A 16,916-nucleotide genomic window follows, 5' to 3' on the forward strand; every position below is an offset into this window, starting at 1 on the left:
CAAAGAAGTGGTTAAGTTCCATTTGAGACCAGGGAAGGTTCATCCCCTTGTTTCAATTCAGCGCTTGTTAAGTATCCTCCAAATTAACAGGTTGTTTGATAAGGATTTATTTATTTATTTTTTTGTGTAGCTGTTACACAATCTTTAAAAGAGGCTGTGCCAAGGTCATTGTTACAGCTTACTGTTGAAGCAATGTGTTTGTTCACAACATTAGAAGTCTTTGCAAAGTTACAGTGAAGTTCATCCAGGGGACTCTGCGGAGCAGAATGCCCAGTCCTGGAGGGTTATTTGTATGCAGATGTTTGGTTCCGTTTCCACTTACCTTCCAGACCAGTAATGGTGCAATTGGCAACCTTGTTTCTGAATCCATTATCACTTTCGCACTTATCAACAATACGCGGCGCATCAACAACATTTTCAGGTCACCTAATATAAGCGCATAACTGCAAAATCAATGTTTTAATGCAAACTGGGCTCTCACTGCATCGATTCACTATTATGTAATCGAAGCTGGGGGAAACGTAATGACGGATGATTAGCAATCGATGCAGCCTTACAGACCAGTCAGTCGGGTTTATTTTCTGTAATTTCTTAAGTGTACAGCTCTCTGTGTTCCACAAGATGGCGCTATTTCACCTCCTTTTATTATGGTGCTGTTGTGCTGGGTTAAAATGACCCTTGCATTTTATTGGAGCGCGTTTTCTTTTTTGTTGTTGTCTTTTGCCCCCTTAGCATAACACCACGTTTATGGGCACACTTATTTAACATGGCTTTAATAAACAGAAGCTGCTGTGTGGCCAGCACATGAAGTAATAAGGAAGAAGACTAAAATTAATATATAAATGATCAAGTGTGGCACATATGCAATTAAACAAAAAACAAAAATCTATAATGGTGATGATTTTACTACCTTAAAGCGTAGGAACGTGCGTTTTAAAGTGTTATCCAGAATTATACATATGGACTAGAGAAACATTTTGTGGATTGACTGACAAAAATAATTATTGTTTATTTGGGTGGCTAGAAAAGCAGCTAAGCTCTGACTAGCTTTTTTTCCTGAAGTTTAAAAAAGATATAAAATTGAACTTTGAAAACCAAAACTTTCTATTTTTTTTTTTCTTTTTGTTATGCCCTGCTGTGTTTAAAAGAAAACCCTGCTGGTAAATTGAAGTAGGAGAGATTCTATCTCTCATCTGCTCATTTCTCACAAACTCTTTGTAGATAATGATGCAAATTAGGCAAACTTTGAAGGCATGTGCCTGCATGATGATTGCTTATAAATTAGCTTCATTTACATTAAGCAGAATTCTTCCATTGCACAGGCCATAGCTGCTATAATATATTGCTCAAACTGTTTGAAATGAGGTCCCTTAAGGTAAGAGACACGACTCCACTTACACCTCACAATAATGAACACTGTACTCCAGAACTAGACAGAAGAAGAAGAATGGTTTAATAGTAATCCCACTCGGGCTAATCTGGCACTCGGCCTGTTCATTTTGTATTCTTATGAATCATAAAGCTAGCTGGTATTATTACAGTGTATGGCCTCAGTCTTCATACATGTGTACCAAGTCCTCTGTGAACAAGTTATTAGTTTTCATTATTTTTATTGGAGATTGCTACTGTAGTTCAGGAACATGTGTTTATTTTGCTACAGACTCAAGCACAGTAAATATGAAATATGGCTCCGACTCTTTTCGCTCAGTCCATCCATTACACTCCTTCCTTTTTATCGCCTCCCAGCCAGATGTCTTATTCCTGCCCAAGAACAAGAATAATAATAATAATAAAAAAAACATTTTCAACAGCTGCCCAGCCAATTCCACAAACCTGTGTAATGCAAACCCTCGATCACACACCTTTCAATTACATTGAACTTCTGTTAAAAAGAAAACCTTGACTGTTTCTTTCGTCTCAGCTTTCATCGCGCGGCCCTTGAACATGTTTATTTAGCCCTTCTTGTTCAGATAATTCCTTTCATATGTAATTACTGTGGCCGATGTGATGGGAAACTTTTCAACAATTTGTAATCATGACCTTTGCCTAAAAAAAACACCATTTGTCAGTGCAAATACAAAAAATGGCCCTTTTCAGGTTTTAGTACAAGGCGGGCCATCTGTTGGCACAGGTAGCCCTGTTGCCAGGGCAACCCGTATCCCATCTGTAGCATGAAGGGTATCTTTGGAGTCTCTTATAGAACTGGTTCAACCACACCAGCAGGCCCCCCGTGACCTCTCGAGCAAAACAACAGGTCCTTTCATTTTGCTGCTGCTGACCTCATTATCCTTTTGTGAAACACAAATCCAGAGTTGCATTCTGTTAAATGGAAAGCGATCCTGCTGCACTGAACACACAGCATCATGGAGCCTTGTGAATGACCATTACAGCAGTACTAGTGGTGGTGGTGGTGCGTTCCTGGTTTGAACCGGCTGAACACAATCATGGTAAGATACTAATGGTGGCTGGTGGTGTAGTTTTATTTTAATTTTAAAGTTAGTACTGTAGGCATTATTGTGAGCTGAGAAACGTTTTACAGTATATTCCACTATATACTTCATTTCAATCTACTGGATTCATATATTTCATTTTTGTAATCAGTTGAAAAAAAAATAACTGTTAAGACACCTCAGAATGTGTGGCAGGTGCTTTCTACAATGACTGAACTCTTCAAACACAAGTTTATTGAGCTATTGGTCCGAACAGAAGAGGCAAATATTATTTGATAAAACCATGAATAAAGAATTGCCACATTGATCATTTAAAGTTGCCATTATTTATGCACATTAAGTTTTCCTTTCAGATGTACGTTTCTTCCATTAAGAACTGGTTTCTGAAATGCCACAGTTCAGCATTGCAATTGTAGATTGTAATGACATTTTAAACTGATCAGTATTATCTTTTTACAGGCATGTACGGACACAGTAAAGAGAGTCCAAACTTGCATCGCTCAATCTCGGCCTCTATTACAGCATGTAGATTCTGCAGTGATTGTTTTGTACAGTACAAATCAATAAAGGCATTTGGTCAAGTGAAGGTTTTTCAATCAGCACAATTATACTATGATCCGGTTTCAGAAAAGGTTTTAAAAACCTCACGGTTTGTAATGAGGTTTCTTTCACATGTTCCTAGTTCAGAGTGTGTTCAACTGCAATTGCATTGTAGTCTCAAGTGTACTTCCAATTGTCAATCAGGTTCTTACAACTGCTTGGGTTTAGAGTTTGACGCTGTACAAGGTCGTCAGTCTGTTCTGTTTGCAGTTAGTATTCTGTTCCTGACATTTCTTATAAAAAAAATGATTTACATTTGTAAAACATAAAAGCAGATTAGTGCAAGTTTTGACTTTGTTTGCTTGCAGGCCTAATGTTACATTTACAGTACTACAGATCTGTTTATTTTCTGTAACTGTTCCATTCTTTTTGCACACATCAGTTTACCAAGGTTACCAAGAAGCCTGACATATTTGTTCTGATTCAGTGGCTTAAGATTTAGACATACTTCGTATGGAAATACTTTCTCTGCAAAAATGATGCTTACGTTTTTATTACATTTTTAAAATTAAGACTACTGAGGCTGCGAATGATAGGCGAACAGCTCGTAACAACTCCCCTGAGACTGAGGCTAACATCACAGAGCTGAGAGAACCTGAGGGAACACCACCATGGACGACAGAATTACACCCTCCATCTCCAGTCGAAGGTAAGTGCCATTGAGAGAGAGACATGGAATCACACAGAAATATATACGGATAGGGTCATATGGAAGTTTGGAACGTCTGATGTAGATAGAAACTCACTCTCGTCCAGTGTAGAACCACCTTACCGCCTCACAATTATACTATGAGCATATGCATGCTTTTAGTTGTATTTTAAAGCTTTTGCAAAGAGAATACATTTTGTTTTGCTGCTTGCTTTTGTAAAAAGGGGTTCTCAGTTTAGCGATAATGGTTGATTATAATCTGTCCGATATTCAAGTATAGATTGCACCAGTTACTGCCGAGTGTATGCACACAGAGCCTAACGCATTGTTCTATTCATCTGTATGTAGGTGCGATAATAACTTACCTTGTATGACTTCTGAAGTGTCCACGAGACGCATGTTAAGGACCAAATTGTTTGTTAAAACGTTTTACAGCTTCTTCAAAAGTCACTGCCCGCAAACGAATGAGAGTGTTGGTGGTCGTATGTACAGTTGGGCTTCTTGGTGGATTAGCAGTGGGAGTGTGGTTTCTAGGTAAGAAAAGGAAAGACATTATCTGTGGTTGTCTCGTCTGTTGTCTTTTAATACATGTGCTCTGTAGCTAAACTAATTTCTTTCCCTTCCGTATTTAACTTTACATACAATATATCTTGTGAGTACACGCTGCACACACCTCTGCATAAATAAATATCCCTTCAAGGTATCTGGCAATGCCACACTCTCTCGTTGCCTAGCAGTGAGAATTGCTTCTGTTCAAGAGTCTGTGAAACCAGTTTTATCAGAAAATATAGATGTTCTGGCTCTGTCAAGACCTGCATGGTTTTACAATGTGATTTCTTTCTTTTCCTGTTTCTTGGGTTAGTGAAGTTCCTTATGAAGCCAGTTGTCACACAGAGCCCAACAGAACTGGGAGACACCAAAGAGACATGGTTCTGCAACGTGACTGACGATGTTGCCATCACTGATCCCAGGAAAGGTCTGTGACAACTCATTAGAGCAACTATGAGTGAAACGTAAGCATGATGGATGTGGTAGATGTTAATGAATGTCTTCCTATAGTATTTAAAACAAAGGGTAATGCAAGATATTTGAGGTTTAGCACAGGGGTAGTCTTTGAAACTACAGGGTTATACTACTGACCTTAAGACACTTAAAGACCAAGCTATCGTTAACCCAGCAGCCTCATTTAGCTAGGAGACCACATTGGTGAGTTGATCACAATTCAAGCAAGTCACTGCTGACTCGCTTAGATATTCTTGAAGCTAACCCAGATTGACTGGAGGTGTTAAAATTGAGAATGTGGTTGAATTTTAAATGAACTGGATTCAGTTTTTTACAGAATAAGTTCGGAAAACTCTTTGCTGGAAATCCAGCGGGAGGAATGGAAAACCTGGCTTCCTGTGTGCTACGAGAGGTGGAACGCATCTCTCGGAACATTGATTTGCAGACAGCTTGGCCATCTAAGGTGATGTATTACTGCTGTTCACCGGGGACATAGTGTTGCAGGGGGGACAGGTTAATGGTTACACTCTGGTATACCAGCTGCACTTTGACACATGGCGTGTGCGAGAGCCCATCTAGAACCACAAGGGTGCTTTAATGTCTTGGAAAAATAAGACGAATAATGTTTTAGTTGAAGTAACTCCTATTTCCGTACAGTGCCAAGCTGCTCTTTAAATTGTTCCTTTGAATGATTTATTTTGCATAAGATTCATGCATAAAAGGTCATTCTTCAGTACAAACAAAAAAAAATGGTTTACTGTTTGAAGCCTGTAGAGCAAACTTCCCAAGGCTCCTAAACGCAATGCTCCAATCAGTTGGCTTGAGAGATTGATGAGGGATTACATTACAGTATGTGTCCTACGTTTGTAATTGCCCTAGCATCGCATTCCGCTGCTTGTCACGATGCTACATATGTTTGAATGCAGGTTAGCATACAGGAACCTGACAGACATTCACAAACAATTCTGTCGTTAAGCACCTCCATCAATCTTCATTGCATCATCCCAACAGCAAAGGCAGATGGCTTTTGTTGAGTCCAGAAAGTGGCAGCCTTCCAGTATTTAATTAAGATTAACGTTTTTCAACCACCATTCGGGAATACTGCACACGCAGAACAGAGCCATATTAAATCCCCACTTTGAGCTATTGAAACATGACACTAATATGTGACTTAATGCATTGGTTGCCATAGTTCTGCAATGGATGTGAAATGCACCCGGACACTGAAAGATTAGATGTAAGAACAGTTCAAATGGATAACAAACTATATAAATCATGTCATATCCCGCCTTTCGAAGTTCTAGCTCTTTCAGTAATATAACAGCAGACAGCTACTGGATATGATCTGTCGTACAGTGTGGGGGGTTTGTGGGAGAAATGTTTTTTTTTTAATTTAGTTAAGATAACAATTCTAATTGTTAATGTGATCAGATACTAATGGACTAATTGATTGCCATTTAGCATTTTACCATATGTATAAAACAGTAGCTGAGAGCTAGTTTCTTGGTTCTAATCCAGCTTGAGTAGGCTGTGGTCATTGGGGTCCTTTGCCAGGAAGTCCAGTATAGTAAAGAGTTTAGTTCAGTTCAGTTTTGCATGTGTCTAGCTGCAAACTGGAACTTTAGTTTAGTTCAACTTCTTGGAAGTCACGTGTGAAAAATGCAATTCCTCATATGCACGGTTTCAAGGAACTGCTTTCAGAAGTATTTTTTGCTAAATATAACTTTTTTTTTTTTAAAAGCACTTTCAGATATTGCAAGGCCAAATTTTTTTTTTTTTAAACACAGGTGCCTGCACATAATGCTAAATTATGTTTTTTTTTTAATCCGTTTTCAAAAGGCTCACAAAGCACAAAGGAGTCAACCTGACAGACATCGGACCCAATTACACGGCTGGATTCGTTCAAATTACCTCTGAACACAAACACGACTTGGAAAACATCTGGCGGTTCAGGTAATCCGTTTTTTGTATGTGCTGTTTATTCGTTTTTGCAATCACTGGGCTTGCAAGCTAAGCATGATTAGACTGCACAACGGCAGTGGGGCAAGAATATGCACACCAGTCATCTAGACCTAACGTCATCTGAAGATAAAGCATGCATGTTATCAGGCTGGACATTGATACTGGTAGACCAATAGGAACTAGTTGATTTATTCATTTACTTCATGTATTTTTGTTTTTTTTTGTAGGGGAAGTTGCACTACTGGTAAAGTGATAGCATTAAAATGTTTCGGTAAGTCATATTCTGTTCAGATCTCCACAAAAGACTTCAAATGCAAGTAAAAACACATGCCTGTGCTGGTAATGTGCAGTATACACGTGGTGTGTCCAGATAAAACATCAGGACGATTAGTCGATAAGCGAATGTTTAAATATGGCTTGGAAATATAAAGCTACATGTCTCTTAATCGTTGCATCTCTAATCTCTACCCATTACTATTTACTATTTATTACTATTTATTTTTCAGTAGGCGTATACTGTTAAATGAGTTACACAGCTGTGGTTTATTCTGGTGAGCAGTGCAGCAGGTTGGTCAGATCGAGCCCTTACTCTTTCACTTCCAGTGTGTTTCTTGGTGTTTTTCGAGAGTGTGGGACCCGTTCAAAGCTGCCCAGAATAATTGGAGGGACTGAAGCCACTCTGGGGAAATGGCCCTGGCAGGTGGCTCTGTACCACAACTCTAAACACGTGTGTGGAGGCTCAATAATAACCAGCCAGTGGATAGTTACTGCAGCACACTGTGTGCACAAGTACGTATATTAAAGAGACTGCAGCATATCTTTCAGGCTAACCTTGCAATGAGTATCATCATAAAGGCATTAACTGAAATCTGCTTCTACTGTCGTTTTCATTGACTCTGTTGTGAGATTTAAAGCTTAGGCTTTAAAACCAGGTTTAACTGTACCAGGAAAGTAATTTCCTTCTCTTTTTTTGCAGTTACAGGTTACCTCAGGTATCAAGCTGGCTTGTCTATGCTGGTATAGTTACACGGAGCTCTGGTATATTGGCAGAACGCTCTGGCAACCCTGTGGAGAAAATGATTTACAACAAACAGTACAACCACAGGAGTCACGACAACGACATTGCCTTGGTGAAGCTCAAATCACCTTTGAACTTCACAGGTGAGTGGATTGGATGAGTTTCTAAAACAACTTACACACAATACACGGTACCTTTCTTTAAGGTTGGCTGGCTGGACACAGACCTCTCACCCACAGGCAGACACTGTATAGCCAGCTTCATACTGGTTTAAATACCTGCCTGCTTGATTACAGGCAGGTGTCTCTCATTACATCAGAGCCAGGTATAATCACGCGCTGCTCTAATTCCAACCCAGTGCATCTTGGGGGATGTAGTCCTGTATCGTATTTTACACAAGGACTACATTCTTTTCCCCTACTCTGTCACAATATATATATTTATATTATTATTATTATTATTATTTATTTCCTTGCAGACGCCCTTATCCAGGGCGACTTACAATCGTAAGCAAATACATATAATAATATATATATATATATATATATTATTCTTTTAGATACCATCCGGCCTGTCTGTCTCCCAAGATATGATCAAGATTTATCTGGAGGAACTCGTTGCTGGATCTCAGGCTGGGGCTACACAAGGCCAGATGATGGTAATGAAAGGAACACACTTACTGAACGATATCAGTATTGCAGTTCAATTTCTAACCAGTCTTGATATTTCTGAGTTCATGGGTGGACAGGATTTGGGACTGAGTCCTACTGGCTCGGCACCAGGTGAGCTTATAGCAGACACCCCTGCAGGGCTGACCTTTGTCCTCCAGGGGGCAGAAGCACAGCGACTTCTTCTCTTGAGCCCCTGGGTGTAAAGTGACAATTGGCTTGCAGGAGGACGCCCGCTCACCTTCAGTTCCCATGCTCTGCTGTGGGGAGTTGCTGCAAGGTGGGAACGTACTTGAGAAAAAACTGGGGTTAAATAATTGAGCACTATAATAAAAAAAAATGTATTGCGCTGAAGTATTTTTGATGAAGCAAGTTGAAGAGCTGTTGCATGATTAGGGAAATTCAGTGCATTATTAATATATATTTTTTCTCTCTGATTCGCTTGCTTGTGTGGCAGTCCACATTCCTGACACACTGAAAGAAGCTGCAATTCCCTTGATCAGCACCAAGAAATGTAACAGTTCCTGCATGTATGAAGGGGAAATCACCCCGAGAATGCTTTGTGCTGGATACCCAGAAGGGAAGATAGATGCATGTCAGGTTTGTGCGTCCAAGGATTTAATGCGTTGGTTATAATCTTCACTACATCGACCTTAACAGTATTACTGTGAATCTTTAAAATAGTATATGTGTAGTTTTTTAAATACTTCTTTATTGCTTATAATACAGTACAGCTAAATTCTTACACCATTGGAATATTTAGTGTGAAAATGTATTATGCAATGATTCAGAATTGCTGCAGCAGACATACACCCATCGTATCCACCTATTCTCGTCTCTAATTCTACAAGTCAGTTTTTCCTTCACATTTTGTTTGCTACAGTATTCTCTCCACATCTATGTGTGTCTTCTGGTTTAAACCACTTACTTAGTATTTGTTTAAGGACTGCAACTTAACATTTTCCCTAACAATTCTCATACATTCGTTATGTAGCTTTATACATGTTTCTCTTAGCTATAGTACACTATAATGTAAAACTGCGACATTACTATCTCTCTCCAAAAGATCTGAACCATGACAGATGTACTTTAAGGCAATAAATTAGTCTATTTGTTAATAATAATAATAATTATAATAATAATAATAATAATAATAATAATAATAATAATAATAATAATAATAATAATAATATGGCTTGTCTCAAATGTGTGATTTCAGTGTTGGTTTCATATAAACATCTGCTTGGATCTTTAGCATGTATCTCTGATTGCATAATCACGTTACTCACAGGAGACACAGCGGTTGGAAGCTCCACAGGTTGCTGGGAGTTGGAGATCTTGGGAGCCGAGAGCAATCCATACTCCTTCAGATATTTTGCACATTTTCAGCTGCCTTGTCTTGTATGCGTCATCGATCTGTTGTTTTGTGTTTTTATTTAGGGAGACAGTGGTGGACCTCTGGTGTGCCAGGATGAAAATATCTGGCGCTTAGTGGGGGTGGTGAGCTGGGGGACTGGGTGTGCCGAACCCAACCACCCAGGGGTCTACACCAAGGTGGCAGAGTTCCTCGACTGGATTTATGAAACGATTGAGGTAGACGATCTCATCAGTATTATATGTGCTTGAATTATTTATACTGTACATTCATTTTAATTGATTCGTTACATATGATGAATGCAGTCATTCTAACTGGTTCAGAGTTACGTTGCTCCAATGTGGAGTCACCTTTCTCTATATAACTCTTTACCTGGCTCGGAGCTTACCTGGATTCCTGCCAGCACTGAACAGAGCCAGGTAAAGGCAGACAAGAGAAAAAAGGCAAGCCAGTGCGGGAGCCACCACTCGGAGTGACTGTATGCACAGGAAAGAATTGCAGGGCATGTAGGGAATCAATTACAATGCCATACCTATTAATAATAACGATACAATTATACAACAACACAGAGCATACTGCAGTGTGGCTTCTGTTTCCTCAATGTAATGACAATGAGTTTTTTTGTTTTTTGTTTTTTTTAGAATTACTGAAAGATTGGCAGCAGATGAAAAGATGATCGGATCTTAAAGAGGTGGGAGGCAAGGAGCAGTGACTGTCACACAGGTGTGTGCTGTGACAGATTAGCAGAGTTTATTCTCAGGTTTAATCTTCTCTTTGAACCAGTTCACATGTCTGAGACCTAACCCTGGCTCCCAGTGATAAGGGGGGCCGTGGTGATGATGCCAAAGCTAACGAGGAAGAAACATACATGTTCAAACTTTAACAAACACTTTTGTCTGATGTATTTAGGCAGAATGTACACTTATCTGTAAGCCCAAACCTTTTGTTTCCTTTTCCGCAGAGGAGAAAAAGTGGTTTGAATCCAGCAAATGTTTTTATAAAAATGTTACCGATTTTATAATATATATATAATATATACAGCATATATACTACTGTTCTATAGGGAGGGGCTTATATGTTATTTAATATGCTGTTTTATCAATATTATAATATTTTCACAATGTTATATGTGGGTAGCACTCAAACACAGGCTATGCTGTTATGAAGTAGCAATGAAAAATGTGTAACTATTACTGTAGATTTTTTTTCTTCTCTCCAATGACACAAAGTACACAAAGAGAGACTCATTCACTGGGTATTTGCATTACAGGTATGTACAGTATATGTATGTTCCATCTATGCTACCAGAAGATAGTGGAACCTGAAAAGTCAAACCGTACCAATATAGGTTTTCAACATATTTTCCTGTTTATTAATTTCTTCTAATATGGGGGGTGGCTACTTTCACTGTTAACCTTTCCATTTGCCAGAACTGAGCAGGTGTGGGATGAACTCGAATGCCGCATTCATGATCATCTGCCTTACCGATTGCACCAATATGCATGTCGTATCAAGGCAAACAGGGGCCCAACCTGACATTAGGTTGAGGTCCTAATAAAGTGTCCAGGCCCTGAACATATAAACAGAGCTCCAGCAGTACAGATCAGCTAATGATTGGTGGGGATAGAATCTCTTCTATTTACCAGCAGGGGTTCCCTCTTTAAACACAGCAGGGTGCCGAGTATAAGATTTTAACCAGCATCTTTGGAGGATTATTGCTATGTTTTGATTTTATGAAAACACTTTGGGGCGTTTTTAAGCCTTCTAGTGGAGAAAACCCCCATACTAACCAAGGAACAAACAGCTTGAGAGTTCAATCAGTTAGTTGCATGGTTCTGCTTTTTGTAAAATGAACAGGCTTTTTTTCTTATTAAAAAAAAAACAAAAAACATAGGAGTTAATTGAAGGATTCATTGCAGTAACGGTCAAAGGACGCTTTGGGACATTCTTCAAAGGTGGCGAGCTGGCAAAAGCAAGCAGGAATCATCCTTTTCAATTATAAGTTGCCTGCTTGAGTCCCTTACATTAACCCTTGGACTTGTCTCACTTGAACTGTGCTGATATGATTACTTTCTGTTCTGCAGTATGCCTTGCTCCTGGTTTGATGTGTATGTGTAGGCCAACCACTGTCAACTGTCAACTGGATAGAGGTATATAGAGCTGCATATGAAGGGTCAACTTTGCTCAGCCCTGAAATAAGCACAGTGCATTTACACATTCCATTGGGTTTTGGGGATCAGGTCCCTGCACTATCTTCCACTGAGGCCAACCAGAAAGCAAATGCCCAAAACAGAGTTAAACCGTGTTAAGGTTTCCTAATTCTGGGAATGAACAACACAATTGAATGCCAAGAGCTATGAAGCTCTAAAACAGCTTTTAACGTGGCACTGACTCTTTAAATGATTGCACTGCCACAGACAAACGCCCCTCTCAAACCACTATTGATTCGAGTGCCTTTCCAGTGTTCTGAATGCTGAACAAGTGCCAGCTCAAATGAGTGGAATGAGACTCCTCTGTATCTCTCGCAGGTGCAGTTCAATATTCAGAGCTCCGAAGAGCTCCGAATAATTAACAAACACCATCAGACAGCAAAGGGAAAAGCGATTCAAATGAGATTCGATGCTCCTTACTCTGTAGCACAATACACCTTTACATATCACATGTTAACTGTGATCAGTGGGTGGTTAAGAAGTCCTTGCTTTTCTCACACAAACAGAAATGACTATTTATGATCATTTGCAGAGCTAGATGGAAAAAAGCACATGGGGATTTGTACAATTCTGACACACTCCTCTCTCTCTCACCTTCCATAAGAACAATTCTGCATGCATATTCCTGAATTCTATGATTATCACTGAACCTTTCAAAATATGCACAGAATGCTCCGATATCATTCTTTGATAACGTTCTGTGCCAGGTGTATTACACTACGGACAGAGCAGTTATTAAAGATGCTGTAGCTTTTCAACAGTGGAGTTGTCTTAATAAATGCCAGGGCTGGGTGATCATCCAGTCGATTCAACCTAGTTGCCCACCCCCCATCCCCACCTCTTAATCTTATAAATAATAATTTCGACCAAGAGTGGTCTCAAGAAAAGCTAAGGAAATGGTTCATGAAAGCTTTTCAAAATGAATAAAATCTCTCTCGAAATGAGCGTCATCTTTTCAGACAAGAAAGTATTCGATCATCTTAAGTGCAGTGCTTCTTTCCAGTCAATAACACGTTCTAATGAAAGTTTGGAGGCTGTTGTAAAGGCTTTGTTGTTGTTCAGGCACCCTCATCGCATGTCTTTAGCTGGCAGATTTTACTTTTGAAGCAAAGGCCTTCTAGCTCTTATCTTTGTGCCTCTCAATTTCAATCATCTTTTTCTGAAGCAGATTATTTTTCTCATGTAGGTAGGGCTATTATTCACATCCTTTGCCGTTTCTTCTGCCCTTTCAGAGCGCCATTACGGCACAGTTTAAAAACACAATTGTCTCAGCTTCTTTCTAGTAGTTTTCTAGGGTACCTGATTAAATACTGGGGATGCGTCTGCACGCATCGCGTCTCTCCCACTACATGGTGAATCGGTTTGTTTTAAAAAAACAAAAAGACTTTATTTTTCCTAGAGCCTGTGATACAGTAAGATGTTTGTATTTTTAGTTTTCAGTATTCATTTTTATTTATTTTTTTGTTCAGAAAATAATTGTCAGTTTCCCACACAATGTATTTTTCTTTGACCCATTTTAATTGCGAGGCTTTGCAGTGCAGAGTCTTGAATATACATTTTACTTTGTAGTTATGTTTCCCCTCACACAAAAAATAATTGCACACAAGAGTAAAAAGTTTTAGGAGACCATTATACTTTTTTCCCTCTATGAATAATATAACAACCACAAGCTAACATTTTGCATGGCGCATAATTAATAAAATAGTCACATGCAGTTATTCGTTCATTGGGTAGTGAGTTCACAGCATGCTCTCTTTAATTATCTCAGCTTCACTTCATGTCAATGAGATAGCACAGTATTCAGAGTGACCCAGAGCAGATGAAATCCTATTAGGTTTCCTGTTTTATAACTGAGAATGATGGGCTTTACTAGATATCTTAATGGTTTCTTCATTTAAGTTTAGTTTTGTTACAAATTATGGAACAAGGTCCCAGTGGCTGAATTAAAGATATGAATCCTTATCTGTGACAGTCAAGTAAAATGAGATCTGTCTGCTCCTTATTAACTGTGTGAGCTGTTATACACGCATTTCACCATGCGAGGGCAACCTATGTCTGTTAATCTTGGAGCATGGCACTTCTTTTTTTTTTATGATCAATTGTTTTTTTATTGTTTAAAGAAACAAAACAAGACAAAAACTATATAAAAAGAACTAGGGCTCGCACAGAAACGAAACAAGCAAACAGCAAAAGTGGAAAACCTGAGCATGCCACTTCTGCTTATGAAATCGACAGAAAAAAAATGGAAAACTGTAGTGATCTCTTTAATGCTATTTGGGTCAGTGGTGGAAATCTTACTCAGTTACATCCCTAGGTCTTGCTGGTGGGAACTATGGTCTGTAAGAAAGGTGATTCTTTACCATGATGCATTGCGAACTGGGCTGACGCTAAAGGGGGGCTTGCAATGAATGTGAAGAGTAATTGAGTGTTGGTTGCTACAGTAAATTATAGAGGGTATAAGGTGAGAAGGGACAATACACTGTTCATGAGTATCACAGTAATTGCACTTTTCTTGGCTCACCGACTCTTGATTGAAATAACCTGTCCTGAATGTTTCAGTTATTGGAGGGGTTTAGCTCTTTGGTGAAGGAGATCACTGGTACAGAACGGTTGCAGGCCTCACTGTAGTTAATCTATGGTCCTTCTGAAAATTGCACCAGGTATGGCCAGAGAATATGGAAATTATTACCATTACCATGGAGTGACAACATCACATGAAAACGTGACAGAACCACACAGGTTGTAAACAAGAAGGCGGCCACTTTGATTTTCAGTTCTCTATTGAAGCAACTGAACTGAACCTTCAGAAAGATTGCAAGCATGTATAGTATATACACTGTTATATAAGTAACATATTTTTTATATATATATATATATACACACACACACACACACACACTTTAAGGTAGGTGATGATATGTTCTTAAAAACAGGTTGAATTCTGTTTTATAAATGCAGTGCACACTGCATACAAAAAGCAATACAAATGAAAAACTGCATTGAAACTCAAGGCTTCTGGTCTTTTGAAAGGCTGCTGAAACCATGTCATTTCAGTCACCCGATGCATGCTAGGGTTGATTTAATATGGGCGTGGATGTAATAGTATTTTGTGTGGATCATTTAAACAAGCAACTCCAGAAATCCACGGTCCAGAGGTTTAACACACAATGAACGCCCTCGTTTATCAATGGTTTCAGTTTTGGGAAATGAACTGAACTGCGTTGCTGGGATTACCATGAAGAATCTCGTAGAACAACACACTTTACACCACAGTTATTGGTCCTGCCTTGGCTAGAATTGAGATATTGATTTATTCAGTCGACTGTTCCACAAACAATCATTCTTTTCTGTCTGTATGCTGTCTTTGAACACTAAGCTTTCAGCTTCCAAGGTGCCAGCTATAAAATATCAGTTTTACAAGATCTAGGCAATTTGAAACAACAATTTACTTTCAACTTAAATCTGTAGTGACCCATCTATAAACTGAGCAGACATCAGAGGTTTGCATAATAGGAAAACAATATCTATCTCTATCTATCTATCTATCTATCTATCTATCTATCTATCTATCTATCTATCTATCTATCTATCTATCTATCTATCTATCTATCGGCTATTGTAAGTCTACTGATGAAATTGTTCTGACCTACTAAGTGAAAATAATTTTGTTTTGCAATTTAGCATTGTATCAAAAACTCTGTGTCTTATGAAATGTTCAAAAAATACAGAAATATATATAAAATCATTATTAAAAAGCCATTGACTCAGGTTAGTGTCAGAGTTTACCATTAAGATTAACCATTGCTTCCGGTGATAAGGCAGTTTCATTGCATCAGAGAGATTTACTTCTGTGCACGAATCCAATGGAGGATTTACAGTGTCAATCTTGTATGGTCTACTGACGAGGGCTAAATCCTTCAGATGCGCGGCTATACGGTATATTTGTAAACAGCTTTTGAGGTGGAAGTTTTTACTTCTTGAGCAATAGATCAAATACAGTAAGTATGTCCTTTGCCAGGATTTTCATGACAAATTCAAACACTATTCCAATGATCTGTACTGCAGCAGATTTAAGTACAACCAAATAGAGCCCTATCTGGAACACACACACACACACACACACACAATTATTAACACAAAACAAGACAAACAAAACCCTCCCATCAAACCGACATATTCCACAGGGAACCTTGCTACATAGTATCTGAGAAGAAGAGAATAAGGGAAACACATTTTCAGAGGAATAAGAGGTGCAGTGTACTATACTTTTTAGGACTAATTGGGGTTCTGTTTGTCTTGGTCTTTATACCTTTGGACTGCCACTACAGACCTGACCGGAATTAGGAATGGTTTTGGGATGTAGACCATCTTGGGACTAGTTACCAGACTCCCATATCTAAGCTCTATTGAAACTTGTGTCCCTGGAAGTTATAAATACATTCTAGCCTCTTGTTTTTGAGGGAATTAGCATCAAAGGAGGTTTGTTCAAAGAAGCAGCGCTGAGCAGTTCTGTCTCTTCAAACAGTGAGGAGCGGTTTCTGTTGTAATGCGAATCGCCCTACGCACAACGTCTCAACAAGCAGAGACTGTACTCATGAACAACTATTGAACATAAACAAGTGTTTCTAACTTTAGCAGTATGCACAATAAACACCTGAAGACTGCGCATTGTTTAGTTGGGTTAAATGGGCTGCATAGGAAATGAATTGTCACATGGTTCCAAGATTACTGTCTGCAGTCAGGGAACCTGTTCAGGGAGCTCATTGCTCATGTCATAGCCTGAGGCAGAGTTAATTTGTTGTTTCCCTGACTTGGTTTAAAGTTCCCCTTTGGTAATCCAGAACGTCAATCAGTAGACCTGCTTAACTAGCTAATACAATTTTTGATCGCACAATCTGTGTGCAGTGCCAAGAGGTAAATGACTTCTCTGTCCCTCACTGGATCATCCTAATGAGCTCCTCGGAGATTAACAGCTTCCGTTT

At 39.0% G+C, this 16,916-nt stretch overlaps 1 protein-coding gene across 1 annotated transcript; it reads left to right on the top strand.

Annotated features, from left to right (window-relative positions):
- Positions 1 to 1,474: 1,474 nt before the first annotated feature.
- Positions 1,475 to 11,577, top strand: LOC117966639 (transmembrane protease serine 5-like). The gene is made up of 13 exons (XM_059009608.1): positions 1,475 to 2,447; positions 3,564 to 3,699; positions 4,135 to 4,233; positions 4,562 to 4,675; positions 5,029 to 5,164; positions 6,541 to 6,654; positions 6,891 to 6,934; positions 7,290 to 7,452; positions 7,640 to 7,824; positions 8,241 to 8,339; positions 8,807 to 8,949; positions 9,790 to 9,942; positions 10,366 to 11,577. Exons 1-13 carry the CDS (start codon positions 2,445 to 2,447, stop codon positions 10,372 to 10,374), a joined length of 1,398 nt encoding a protein of 465 aa, XP_058865591.1. The 5' UTR covers positions 1,475 to 2,444; the 3' UTR covers positions 10,375 to 11,577.
- Positions 11,578 to 16,916: the final 5,339 nt, after the last annotated feature.

The sequence above is a fragment of the Acipenser ruthenus genome, chromosome 39, assembly GCF_902713425.1.
Source record: "Acipenser ruthenus chromosome 39, fAciRut3.2 maternal haplotype, whole genome shotgun sequence".
Lineage (NCBI taxonomy): Eukaryota > Metazoa > Chordata > Actinopteri > Acipenseriformes > Acipenseridae > Acipenser > Acipenser ruthenus.